This window comes from Lampetra planeri, chromosome 43 (genome assembly GCF_965212315.1).
Source record: "Lampetra planeri chromosome 43, kcLamPlan1.2.h2, whole genome shotgun sequence".
Lineage (NCBI taxonomy): Eukaryota > Metazoa > Chordata > Hyperoartia > Petromyzontiformes > Petromyzontidae > Lampetra > Lampetra planeri.
In genome coordinates this window covers 9,913,703-9,927,601 of record NC_136149.1, presented here as the reverse complement: position 1 = coordinate 9,927,601, position 13,899 = coordinate 9,913,703, and the positions used below count along the sequence as shown (strand labels likewise).

Genomic DNA, 13,899 nt, shown 5'->3' with positions numbered 1-13,899 from the left:
CGACCACAGCGCCTTCCCGCCATTTCGGCGGAACACCAATTTGAAAATCCCGCCATCACCGCAGCTGCAGTTGAGGGCGTGGCCGGCCTGAGCATCGCGTCCAACGGCGGGCATACAGTACCTGCCGCGTCATCGCCAACGGACGGGACGTCACCACGGGTGCGACCGGCGATGCCATCGGTCGTGCGCGCCGAAGCAGAGCCGGGTGAGGGGGACGAGGAAGGGCGACCTTCTGCGGCAGCCGCTGCGCTACATCAGCGACTGCCTCCACTCAAAGAATTTGTGGGCGAGGAAGGCGACTGGGGCGGCTTCCAGCGGCGCTTCCTCGCTCACCAGGAGATGGCGAAGTGGACGGACGCCGAGGCTCTCCGCGCGCTGCCAGCACTCCTCGACAGCGACGCCCTCGCCACTTTAACATCGGCACCGAAGGAGAGGCGCTCTACGCTGCAGACGGCGATGCAGGTGCTGGCTGCAGTTTACGGTCCGCCGTCAGACTGTCGCCAACTCTTCTACGATCGCCAGCGGGGGGCAAAGGAGTCGCCTCTGGCGTACCGCACAAGCCTCCTGGCACTGGCAAAGGCGGCCTTTCCACGGATGGACAACGAAGGTGTCGACGCCATGGTTACAGAGAAGATACTCCTGCTGGCGGACGACTTGGAGATCGTCATCGTCGCACAGGACGATGCGGAGATGTGCTCCCTCCAAGCAGCACGACTCCTCCACGCAAACCTGCTCGCGCAACGACGCAAGGCCAGCAAGGCGGCGAGCGGGCGTACTGTGGCCGCAGCCACCCTCCCGGCGGAGGAGATCTGCGCCATCGACCATCAACGGCGGCAGGGAGCGGGAGTACGGGCGGACCGGGGCGGCTCGAGCCATCCCGATCATCCGTCGTCGTCACCAGCGCTCCCGCGCTGCTACAACTGCGGCATCCGGGGCCATGTCGCCTCGGGGTGCCGCTCTCCTCGGCAGCGCGGGACGACACCTCGACGAGACGCCGGCCCTCTTCCCAAGCTCCATCATCATAACCCGGCGAGTCGCGGCACCTCACATGTTTGGCCCACGCACACACCCGCCACACACTCATACACCGCACCGATTGGGGGGCCAATATCGCGCACCATCGCACCAACACGCACTGCTCTGGATACTCAGATTGAACCCAGCCAGTGGTCCGTGTTGGCCCATCGTGTTGTAGCCGCGTCGTCGGGGTCGTCGGCCGTTGTGGGGCACATCGACGGGGTCGAGGTGCGCATCCTGGTCGATACGGGAGCATCGGCGACCATTATTTCGGAGTTAATTTACAATATTCTCCCTGGCCAGAGCCATCCTTTGATGCCTGTTAACGTGCCATTCTTTGCTGCTAACGGGGGCTCACTTGGCATCATCGGACAGATTCGAGCCCTAATTTGTATCGGGGATATTAAATTGTCTGGGCCGATTTTTGTTTCATCCTCGCTGGCGGTTCCGTGCCTGCTGGGGACGGACTTCCTGGCCAAAATGCCGATTAGGATATTAATCGACCAGGGATGCATTGAGCTCCCGTCAGGCCGACGCATGGCGTTTCTGCCATCCCCCGGTACGAGTCGGACGGCGTTCGCAACGGTGCCGGCGTTTGTAGATAGAACGGTGCGCGTTCCTCCGGGGGCACAAATGTTGGTTCCTTTGAAACTTCGGCGGCCCTTCGCTAAGGGCATTGGGGCCCAAGGGGTTCTGCTGGGGCCATCTAGGGCCGGGGTTAGTGGACCTCATTTACTTCCGGCCCAGACCATAGTAAGAGGGGACGGAGACCCCTTCATCGCGGTCCTCAATGTGGGCTCGCAGACGGTGGTGGTCCCGCAGGGGACCGTGCTTGCTCACGCGACGCCGGTGCCCTGTGAGGAACCCGTCGCGAATCACGTGAGTGCTGTCCCTGCGCTGCGACCACATTCGGACAGCGATGAAGGGTGGCTCGAGGCGCTTTGTGCGGGATCGACGGACCTGTCAAATTCAGAGCGTCAACAGCTTAAAACGCTACTGCGGGAATTTTCCGACGTTTTCAGTCGGGACAAATACGATTTGGGTTGCACTCATCTGCTGCATCACCATATTGATACAGGTGACAGCGCGCCAATACGCCAGAATCCGTTTCGGTTAAGTCCCGCCGAAAAGGACCATGTCAAATCGGCTATTGATGACATGTTAGCCGCCGACATCATTTCTCCTTCCACCAGCCCTTGGGGAGCGCCGATCGTCCTGGTTAAAAAGCAGGACGGCTCGTTGCGGTTTTGCGTTGATTTTCGGCGCCTTAACAAAATTTCGGTTGCCGACGCATACCCGCTCCCACGGATGGACGAATCGCTGGACGCCTTGGCGGGAGCGCGATTCTTCTCCACATTGGATTTACTTTCGGGATTCTGGCAGCTTCCTCTGGACAATGATTCAAAGCCTAAAACTGCTTTCCGTACACCGCACGGCCTGTTCCAAATCAACCGGTTGCCGATGGGACTCCACTCAGCGCCGGCAACTTTCCAGCGTTTGATGGAATTAGTTTTGGCTGGATTGCAATGGGATTCGTGCCTGATTTATTTGGATGACGTTATCGTCTTTAGTAAAACTTTTGACGAACATCTCCAGAGGTTGCGGGCGGTTTTCCTAAAAATGCGGGCTGCTAATTTGAAATTCAAACCCCAAAAATGTCATCTGTTACGCGATTCGGTGCGTTATTTGGGACACATCGTGGGGCGCTCAGGTATTGCTACCGATCCCGCCAAAACGCAGTGCGTCAGCTCCTGGCCGACTCCCACCTCGGTGGGAGAGGTCAGGAGTTTTATTGGCTTCGCGTCGTATTACCGACGTTTCGTCGCAGATTTTGCGATGATTGCGAAACCCCTACACGCTTTAACATCAAAAGGGGTTCGGTTCCACTGGGGTCAGGAGGAGGAGGCTGCTTTCTGCTCCCTTCGGGACGCCCTGGTAAAAGCTCCTCCCTTGAGTTACCCCGATTTTTCTAAGCCTTTTTTGCTCGACACCGATGCGAGCAACACAGGTATTGGGGGCGTGCTTTCCCAGGTGGTTGATGGCGTGGAACGGGTGGTTGCGTACGGCAGTCGGGTGTTGTCTCCGGCGGAGCAAAGATATTGTGTCACCCGTTGGGAACTGTTGGCAATTGTCTATTTCATCCAACAGTATCGCCCATATCTGTACGGTCGGCATTTCACCGTCCGCACAGATCATGCGGCACTGCAGTAGGCCCTGCGAGTTCAACAGCCATCGGGACAATTGTCCCGATGGTTGGAGATCCTCCAGGATTTTGATTTTGAAACCACCTACCGTAAGGGCGTTCGCCACACAAATGCTGACGCTCTGTCGCGCATGCCAACCACCTCCGAATGTGCATGCCTCCTGGGGTCGGGACGTTGCAGGCCAGCAGGGGACATACCGGTTCCGGTCCTGGCGGCCGCCGGCCACGACGAAACATTGGTTCCAAATTCAATCGCACAACAGGGAAAAGATTCCCTGTTGGGGATGCCCGTCAATGAATGGGGGCGCCTCCAGATGGAGGATACCTCTCTCCTCGGGTTGCGTCGTCGCGTCGGCTGTGCTGGGCAGGGCAGGGGTGATGCCGACGCATGGGAATTGGTGCATGGTCTGCTGATGCACTGGGACGGAAAATCCCATCGACATCGGCTGGTGGTCCCTTCGGGGTTGCGGGGCAAGGCGGTGTGGGCCGCACATGAGCGCCTCCTACACCTGGGGACCCAAAAGACCCTCGCCTTACTCCAACTCGATTATTTTTGGCCAGGCATGACGAAGGATGTCGGGGATTTACTGGGGTCATGCCCTCGGTGCGCGCAACGAAAACCACCAGCACGTGTGTCTAACCCACCCTTGCAGTCAATCAAAGTGTCCAGAGTTAACGAACTCGTCGCGCTGGATATTTTGGGCCCATTCCCCGCCACACCCAGGGGCAATAGATATTTGTTAACTGGTGTGGAGTATTTTACACGCTGGCCTATGGCCTGGCCCCTTGCCAACCAGTCGGCAGCAGCCATCGTGGAGGCCTTTGTTCAGGGTTATGTCCTGGACAAAGGTGCTCCGGAGCGGCTGCTGACCGACCAGGGCAAACATTTTTCCGGTAAATTGCTCAAAGAAGTCTGTGAGTTCCTGGGCACGAAGAAAATTCGTACCTCTCCGTATCACCCGCAGACTGACGGGATGGTCGAGCGTCTGCATCGGACCATCGCGTCAATGTTGTCACAGCAGGTGTCGGACTCACAGACCGATTGGGACTTGCAAATTCAAGGGGTATTGGCGGCGTACCGGATGGCCCCCCACGCAGCTACGGGATTTTCACCCTTCTACCTCATGTACGGCCGCGAACCTGACCCGCCTGTTCGTGCCCAGCTGCAGATCCCCGCGCCTCAGGGAAAAACTAAATTGGCTGACCATGTAAAATTTAATTTGGCCAAATTGACAGAGGCACGGGATGCTGCCATGCAAAACTCTGATCTCCGTCAGAAAGCGAATGAGCGGCTCAGACTGGGTCGGGCGCACATGCTGCAGTGGAAGCCGGGGGACAAGGCATGGCTGCACTGTCCCCAGGTGCCACTCGCAACCTCCTCTAAGCTGGTGCGGCCGTGGCGGGGCCCTGTGGAGGTGGTCGAGGTTTTGCGACCGCAGTGCGTGCGCATCAAATGGGGGAAGCGGCGGTGGTTCGTCCACCCCTCTAGATTAAAACCCTTCGTTGCGGTACACATCCCCACTTGACACACGCGTGGCCAAACATGTGGGGGGTCGACCGACTCACTGGGTCCGTCTCCGTCGCGCTCACCTAATGCCTTGCCGGCTGTGCCACCTCCAGGTGCATCAGGAATGACGGGCTCACGCCCGATCACCCCTCCTGGGGATGCCAAGGGTCACGCGGCGTCGGATGAGGACTCACTCCGAGACGGACAGTTGCCACCTGACGGTCCACCACCCGGGGTTACCCCGTGTGAGGGGCCCGCTGCACGGACACGCGCTAAAATGCGCAGACTGTTGTGAGGCCGGAAGATGTGTACATAGGTTGTGTTCATTGCGTGTTGTGTGTGTGGTGGGTTCCCTGCAAATTGTGTATAGACAGTTTTTACGGAATTCGTATTTAATCGGGGGGGTGCGTCGGGTTGTTTTCTCTTCTTGCTGTTGCGTTCTTGTTGTGTTGTTCTTGTTATTGTTGAAAAATAGTGAGGCACACGCGCGGTCAGGGGGTAAATGCGCTTTTATTGTCGTTTTTTTTGTATGTTGGCAGCCGGGACGGCTGCAAGCTATGCGGGGGGGGGGGGGGGGGGGGGGTGATGTAGGGGTGTTAGAGAGAGAGCCGTTATGCATGGCAGCTTATGGGAAACAAACACAGTGGACGGGGCTACGTGAGTGCACGGGGGGGGGGTGCTCTCAACGACGTCCGCACCAGGCAGCCCGGGGCCCCACCCCTCAGCGGGGGTTGAGTATAAAGGGGGATGTGTCAGAGGGCTCGGGGCAGAATGTTAAAGCTAAACCAGTGAAGACCGAAGATCGTCTAGCTAGAGCCCTGGACTCCCCTGGGACGCCGCCCTTGTCAGGGCCGCGCAGGACCGAGCCAGTGACGTGGTCCCGAGAACCAGAGCTAGTGCTCTGGGACTCCGGGTACCGTAGCCTGACTTACCAGTGTCGGGCCAGACAGCCTCCCCTAGCCCGTTAGTGGAGGACTAGGAGGTAGGTCAGAGATAGCTAGCAGTGTATTCCCAGCTAGCCAGGTGAGGGGGCCGATACCCCCTCCAGTGTTGTATGTCCGCGGTTGTGACAACTGTTGCGGAATAAATACGTGTGCCTCAACCCCGGGTGTCCAAGAGTCCTCAACGGTATTACATATGTATATGTAAGGTTTTTAAGAGAAGTTTTGAAATATAATTTTTCACCCGGGCAACGCCGGGTACTTCCCACTAGTGGACTATAAAACGTTGCACAGCCAGAAATATGCAATTGAAGGTAGCAGTGTATCTGCAAGTGACCAACTCACAGATTAAACACAATGTAGGGGTTGTTTTGGGTAATATTGTGTTAATATAAATGTGTCGTTAAACCCGCCGCCACCTGACACAGCCAATTAGGATGGTTTGTCACATGAACAAAACATGCCAATGCGTTACTAGTTCAGTACACTCTTATGTTGGAGAGTAAACTCGCTACAAGATTTACAATTCGAGTACTGTGACGTTTCGCAACAGCCAGAGTTTTTGAGAAATCCTACTGTTTCGGTCTTAAATAGAGGGATAAATGTGATATTGTCTCTTGTGAGCCAATCAGAGGGGGGAGGGTTAATGTATTTATATTAATTACAATGGTTCTCTATGTTTGGTTGGGTTATTCATGGTTAATCACATGTTAAAGCAATGGAATGGCTGAAACACTCTCAGCTGAATATTTAACAACTTCTCTTTTTTGCCATATGAACTAAGATGCTACGATCAAGGAGGAAGTTGCAGATCTTAACTGAAGTCGCTCACTAATTATAGAATGTTTGACAATTCGATTTTCTGGTGCTCTTCTGTAAACCCAATCGGCATATAGGCCTACGTCATGTTTTCTGGTAGCATTTATCTAACCCTCACGGTGCTTAAACTGCTTTGAGTCTCATGAATAGGATGTGCTCCGTTAAAATGTGTTTCTTGGTGCATGGCTACATAGACAAGAGCCATCTCTGAACACTATGGGCGCAATCAGTGGAGAACAGCTGTTAACATCACTAAATATACTAAATAGAAGTATAAGCTATCTCAAATAAAAATGTTTTGCATGCAATTTTGGAAATTTGTTTTTAAGCGTAGGTGCTGAGCACAGGCCCAAAGACATAAGACATAAACACGGTTCTTGATTACTAATCTACAACTCGCATCGTAACAACTGCCTGATTACTAATCTAGTATATAATTACAATAACCCCCCCCCCTCAAATCGTTGCACCTGATGAGTTGATGAGTTAATGATGACGTCACCCTGCTGCTGCTCTATATAAGAACGGGAGACAGAACAGAGCCTCACCATTCTGGCGAATTGCCCGATGATGCTGGATGCAATTACCAGCGAAACGTCGTACTAAAAAATTGTAAATGTTGTGGTTTCACGCTTCAACACACCGGTGGGCTAAAGCAGTGAACTATTTGTCTTTTGTCAACGTGACACTTTTTTTACTGATTGGCCGTGTCGGGTGGTGGAGGGTTACGACACATTTATAAATAACGCGATTTAAACCCAAAAACGTTGATTATGGACGGTTCTTGAACTAAGCGAGGTTATTGTAGTTATTGTAAGAGCTTAGGAAAAAGAGACGACCATAGGAAATTATAAACTTGAGCAGTGCGAGGCAAGTATCAGAAATGTGGTAACTGGGAGAGTGGATTAGGGGAGTGATTGGGCGAGTGAGGATGTGAGGCAGATGCTCTGACCTGGAGTGTGGTGGTTGAGTGAGTGGATGTGGGAGTGTGTAGGTAGTGGGTGAGTGTGTGAGTGTGTTGTTGTGGCCTGCGGTGAGGTGGTTGAACACAGCGTAGGTAAGATGAAACAGCGTCTGGTTGACCGAGTCCTCAACGGGGATGGAGGAATCACTAAGTGAAGTTCACTGCAATGGTAATCGTGGTGGTAGAAGAGTTATAAAGGAAGTGGACCTGCGGTGAGCGAGTGATGGTGTAACACCAGCTGATATGAAATTGCGTGAAGCAGCACCACCAGTATTGTTGTATCATTGTGTGCACAGCGACGTGGGTGGGAGGTGGATACATCAACGGGACGGCAGAGGCGATCTACCTGCCCAGCTCTGGGCTCGCGTGGGCACAAGCTCCCTTCGGATACGCCATGAGTCTCGTTCTTGGTAGGAGTCGCCAGCTATAAGGGTATAGAGTCACCACTTTTTTCACAGGACCGAGCTTTGACATGTTTCTAGTCGTCATGTGTCTACTAAAGCTGCGCAGTATCCTGTAATGAAGTCCAACACAATAATACCAGTACCAGATGTCAGTACAAATCAAACCTGTCACCCGAACACAGGTGCCAAATCCTGGACAATTCGTATCACTATTGGACAGGTGGCAACCTTCTCTAAGGCTGATGTTTGTCTGCCAACCATCCAGACGACAGCACGACCTGGCTAATCATAGGCGGTGGGTAGTGATAGCCAACAAAGCTTAGCCCTCTCAATCTTATTAACCGACTGGTGTTATTCAAATACAGCCCTACACAGTAGTAAAAAAAAACCTCTCAATGCCAGACTTGGCAAGAGAGCACAAGGTCACCGCGAGCAGAGCAGTCGGTGAGACGGTGACCTTAGGCCCATCGGTCCACCGCACAGCATCCTCGTGGCAACTTTGTGCTCTCTCGTTTTTTAACACTTTATTCTACAACAATTCTTAAAAATAATGTTTACTATGAAACAATATTCCAGGTCCCGCAAAGAATGTACGTTTATTTTCACCGGCCACCTTTTTTCAATAACAGACTTTACAGACAGATATAGTGCAATATTTTGGGTAACCTGTATTCCGTAAAAAATAAAGAATCAGATAACATGCATCCTTCACATGTTGCTTTTTCCACATAACAACTTAAAGCATGTTTGAAAACGTCCAATCGGCTACACAGCCTTCTGGGGATGCATTTTATATTCAGAAGCATTAGTTTGATACAAGAAAGCTATGGACCGGTTTCGACATTCAGTCATGTTTGCTTGACCCAATGCTGGCAAACTGCTATATATGTATAGGCTAAGAACCTATCTATTGGATGTGGGTCCTCAAGTATTCTTGTGTTAAACACATGCTTTTGAAGATTTAACTCCCAGAAGGCCATGTGGTTGTTGTGATGTGTAAAAAGACTAACTTTATTTTTTCATGTGGAAGGACAGATGTGTGAAGGAGGCAAATTGTCTGCATATTCATGTTGTGACATTTCCCACAAGGGGCATGCTTTCTCTCTCCTCTCACTTGCAGGAGGCCTCTTCTTCGCCAAGCCAATGCGCTCGCGGGGCTACGTGACGATGCTCGATCCCTTCCAGCTGCTCTACGGGAAACGCATGGGTGGCCTGCTCTTCCTGCCTGCGCTCTGCGGAGAGATCTTCTGGTCGGGCGCCATCCTGTCTGCCCTGGGTTCGACTCACATCTCACTCACTCTGTCATCTAGCTACGCCATCTCACTTTACACCAGCTCACGCTATCATCTCACTCACTCTACCATCTAGCTCCACCACCTCATTCCATCATTTAACGCCATCATCTCACTCCACGATTTCGTGGAACCGTGCAAGGAGGGATGCAACCTACATTGAGTCGATGCCGAATCCGAGAGGTAGATATGGTTGCCACCTGCCCAGGTTTGACCTGGCATCTGTGTACATGTGGCAGGAGTTGATTAGTACTGAGATCTGCTACCGGTATTGTGATACGCATTCTGAGAGGGAACCGTAAAGTTTTAATGATACACCGGGTGCTGAATGCGTGCAAATTATTTCTAAGACGTGGTGTCTCTATGATCCGGTACCCATCTCTCATTCGGTCGTGAGCCTTTCTGTCATCTGGCACATGTATTAAACACAGTTAAAAACAAATTGAATATATATGTATACAGTTGATCATCATTTATCAGGTGCGTGGTTATCCGGCTTCCACCATTATCCGGCGGGCCCGGGCCGATCCGGCGAAACCGGCAAACCCACTCCAAAGGCTGTAACGAGTCCGGCAATCATTAAATACACATGGTTGTTGAAACAAGAGTGTAATAGTACTGCGAACATCACCCCTTGCAGAGTCTTCGAGATTGGAGTGGTAAGTACACTACATTAAATAGAGTAACTTTTTATGGTAGGATATTTTTGTATATTTGTATGTTTATTTATAGGTACCAATTTTATATAGTATTTTTTTTATATATGTAGTGTATAACTCGGAGACACGAATAGTAGTAGGCACAATATTTATTATAGCCTTCATAGGTACAAGAGATAACTATGCTCGGGTCAGGACAGCTAACAGGCTGCCTGACCAACAACGCCGACGAGGTGACGAGGACTCCAGCAGTATGACGGTTCCACTCCAAACAACAGCCCCGAACCCTCGCTCAGGGTCTTTCCTTTATACAACCAGCGTGGCCTCACTCCGCATTCGGCCACGTTCCCCTTCTAGAACCCACCAGAAGGTTCCCGGGCTTTACCACACGTACCCCCTCTGTCCCCCTTGCCCCACCACGTCCCTTTCTCTGGCTCATCACATCCTGCTGGCAGACAGGGCTACTACACCTCTGATCCCCTTCTGTGCCAGCAACCAGTGCTATGCGCCACAGTGACCCATTCCATGTCACTACACATACACATAACACCTAAATACATAATATTGTGCAAGAATGTACAAAAATAATTGCTTATTTTAAATAATGATGATTAGTGATAATCTGGCGTTTTTAAAAATCTGGCACACCCTCCCCCCCGAAGAGATCGGATGTATAATTATATATCCGATGGCTTATACATCGATTATACGAAATGTAATCGATGTATATGTAATTATCGGTAAGAGTTAAATGCGTTCCTTGAATTGAGTACGGTTATGAGAGCTTGGATAAATAAATGACAGGAGGGCATTTAAATTGTGGAACAGTGCGAGAGAAGGGGCAGAAAGATAATCGTTGTGATCTGCTGTGTGGTTAGTGGGTAGGTGGGCGAGTCGGTGAGTGCGTTAGTGAGTGTGTTGTTGTGACTGGCAGCACGACGAGTGGATTGGGTGTGTTGCTGTGACCTGTAGTGTTCGTGGTTAAACACAGGGTGGATGAGATTCAACAGTCAGTGTCTGGTATAGATCGAGTGCTCACCATGGGAGGAGATATCAACGAGTGAAATTAACGGGAACGATAACCACTGTAGTAGCGATAGAAGAGTGAAAAGGTGACTGACCACTAGTGAGCAAGTGACTGGAGTGTACCCATATTTAACCACACGCAGACCTGCTGATAGGCCATGGAGTACCCGTTGAGTCTGCTGGGTGGACAGATTTGAGAGTATTCTATAAACGTTCCCATTGTTTCAACATTCCCACCGGGACGTGGAATAGAACTAGCGACTTCTGGATTAACCCACTTTATACTGCTAGGCTACTTAGGAAACTTGCCCAATTGTTCTCACTGCAGCGCTGGATAATCCGAATTGTAAGTCGAGCAGCTCCCTCCGTTTCTCTGTTAATGAGGTTACACATTTACGTGCATTGCCAGACATTGTGTGTGTGGCAAACCAGTAACTTGCTGTTGTGACACTCCCAGGCACGCTACCGTGCAGCAGTGTGTATATAAAATGTGAGTGTGTATTTATGTGTGGGTGTATTTACGTGCCTCAAAAATTGGAATAAGAAGTCACCCCCTGTGAGTGGCTGGCTAAGGTGCCATCTGTTGAGGAAGTACTGAAGGTGATCCAGAGTCTGAGACCAGGAAAGGCACCGGGCAGAGATGATCTCCCAAGCGAAATGCTGAGGGTGGCGATTGTGCACAAACTGCCCTACATTACATCATAACAGTCTGGACCACTGGACCGGTTCCACAGAATTGGAAGGATGCCCTGGTGGTCCCCCACTTTAAGAAGGGGGACCGCACAGACTAACAACTACAGGGGCATCTCACTCCTCAGTGTGCCGGGAAAGGTCCTGGCAAGGATTATTCAACATAGCCTCGCTAGGCACGCTGAGGAGAGGCTTGTGGAGCTCCAATGCGGTTTCAGGAAAGGGCGGTCTTGCACAGATGCCATATTTTCTGTCCGTCTGCTACAGCAGAGGTTTAGGGAATTCCAACAAGACCTACATCTCTGCTTTATTGACCTGGTCAAGGCCTATTATACCATCAGTAGGCCTGGGCTTTGGGTTGTTTTTCGTGCTTTCAGAGTCCCTGACCCTCTGCTTGCGATCATTAAGGACCTTCGTGATGGTGAGCGGGCCCAGGTAAAACTACGTGGCCGGGAATCTGAGCCATTCCCTGTACACCTTGGGGTGCGACAGAGATGTCCTCTGGCTCCCACATTATTTAACATATATTTCGACCACGTAGTTCATGAAGTCTTCAATAGCTGTAACGGAGAAATTTCCATCTGGTACAGACACAATGGGAGGCTGGTCGATGCCCGGGTGTGGTCAAGGGATGGCTCCCTATTGGTCAACCATGTTATGTATGCGGATGATCTGATAATTGCTGCTCACTCAGAGGAGGAGTTGGAGGCGCTGCTGCTGAACCTGGAGCTTGCCACTAAGAGGTGGGGCTTTACCATCAGCCCAACCAAAACAAAGCACCTGCCTGGGTATTTTATACCATCGGACACTCCACCCCCACAACTCCCAATTGGTGATAGGGCAGTTGTGGAGAGAATGGAGAGTTTCCCATACCTGGGCAGTGTGCTCATGACCGGCTCCGGTTTAACAGCAGAGGTCTCACTCCGAATCAGTCGAGCGGCATTATCTTTTCATCGGTTGCGTAACGCTGTGTGGAAGCTACTTGGTCTGTCACTCCGGCATGAAGCTTCAGGTCTTCTCGGCCACAGTCATTCCCTCCCTTCTCAATGCTTGCGAAACGTGGACCCCCTAATGCAGGGGTCGGCAACCTACGGCTCCGGAGCCGCATGCGGCTCTTTACGGGCTGCTTCTTGACGATATGTACGTATGTACAGTATGTACATAGATGCATTGCGGCTCTTGAAATACTGAATTTTGTACCGAATTGGAAAGAAATGGCTCTTCTTGTTATTTTGGTTGCCGACCCCTGCCCTAATGGAACATCTTCGCCGGTTGGAAACATTTAAGTTGGCCTGCCTACAATCCATCTTGGGTTTAACCAGGCTGGATTATGTGAGCTCACAAATCCCTGAAAGATCTGGACAAAGTCCCATTGGTGAGCTTCTCCGGCAGGCAAGGCTGTGTTGGCTGGGTCATGTAGCCCGCGTGCCCAGCCACCGCATGCCTAAACAGCTTTCGTTCGTTCGGATCGAGGGGGCGACATGGGTGCGGCACGGGCTAGAGAAGAGATGGAGTGATGTGGTACAGGAGAATGTGGAGATGAGTGGACTTGCCGATGACTGGTACCAGCGGTGTCAAGATCGGCCTCTGTCGAAGAGGCTCGTGAAAGACGCTACTGGGCAGTTGGAGGCAGTCACCCTCCAACAACAACGGAGGACGGAGGAGCAACGCTCACAACAACGAGCGGAGTGCCCGGTGGCTAAAGCACAGCAAGTAGGGCACAGTAGGGGGCACAGGTGGTGCATTAGCCAGTCATCTCAGTCAGTCGACCTGTGGCATCTGGGTCTGCCCCGTGACCTCCTGCCAGCAGGCGTTCGACACTTCACGTGGCCTCAAAGTGCACATAGCCTGGCACAAGCGTCGTGGTGACGTCACCGCCACTTAGTGGTGAATGGCGGTTGTTGTATTTACGTGTGTGTGTATTGTGTGTGTATTGTGTGTGTATTACGAGTGTGTGTGTATTTACGTCTGTGTTTATGTGTGTGTTTACGTGTGTGAGAGTGTGTGTTTACCAGAGGTGGGACAAAGTCATTGTTATGCAAGTCCAAGTCGAGTCGCAAGTCATCAAATTCATGACTCGAGTCTGACTCGAGTCCAAGTCACATGACTCGAGTCCACATCTCATAGGTGGGACAAAGTCATTGTTATGCAAGTCCAAGTCGAGTCGCAAGTCATCAAATTCATGACTCGAGTCTGACTCGAGTCCAAGTCACATGACTCGAGTCCACACCTCTGGTGTTTACCACTGACTAATAACACTATCACTACCACTGCTATCACTACCACCACTATCACCACCACCACTATCACTACGACCACTATCACTACTACCACCACTATCAATACCACCAATAACACTATCACTACTACCACTATC

The 13,899-nt window shown here is 51.6% G+C and overlaps 1 protein-coding gene across 2 annotated transcripts in view; it reads left to right on the top strand.

Moving 5' to 3' along the window:
- LOC144732709 (high-affinity choline transporter 1-like) overlaps positions 1–13,899 on the top strand; it is a 90,589-nt gene that overhangs the window by 56,323 nt on the left and 20,367 nt on the right. The window contains exons 3-4 of one of the 2 annotated variants that reach the window (XM_078614293.1): positions 7,748–7,861; positions 8,976–9,131. In XM_078614293.1, coding sequence (XP_078470419.1) covers positions 7,748–7,861; positions 8,976–9,131 — 270 coding nt within the window. Of the gene's footprint in view, positions 1–7,747; positions 7,862–8,975; positions 13,650–13,899 lie in introns of those variants that run through there. The other variant, XM_078614294.1, reaches the window with a different exon arrangement.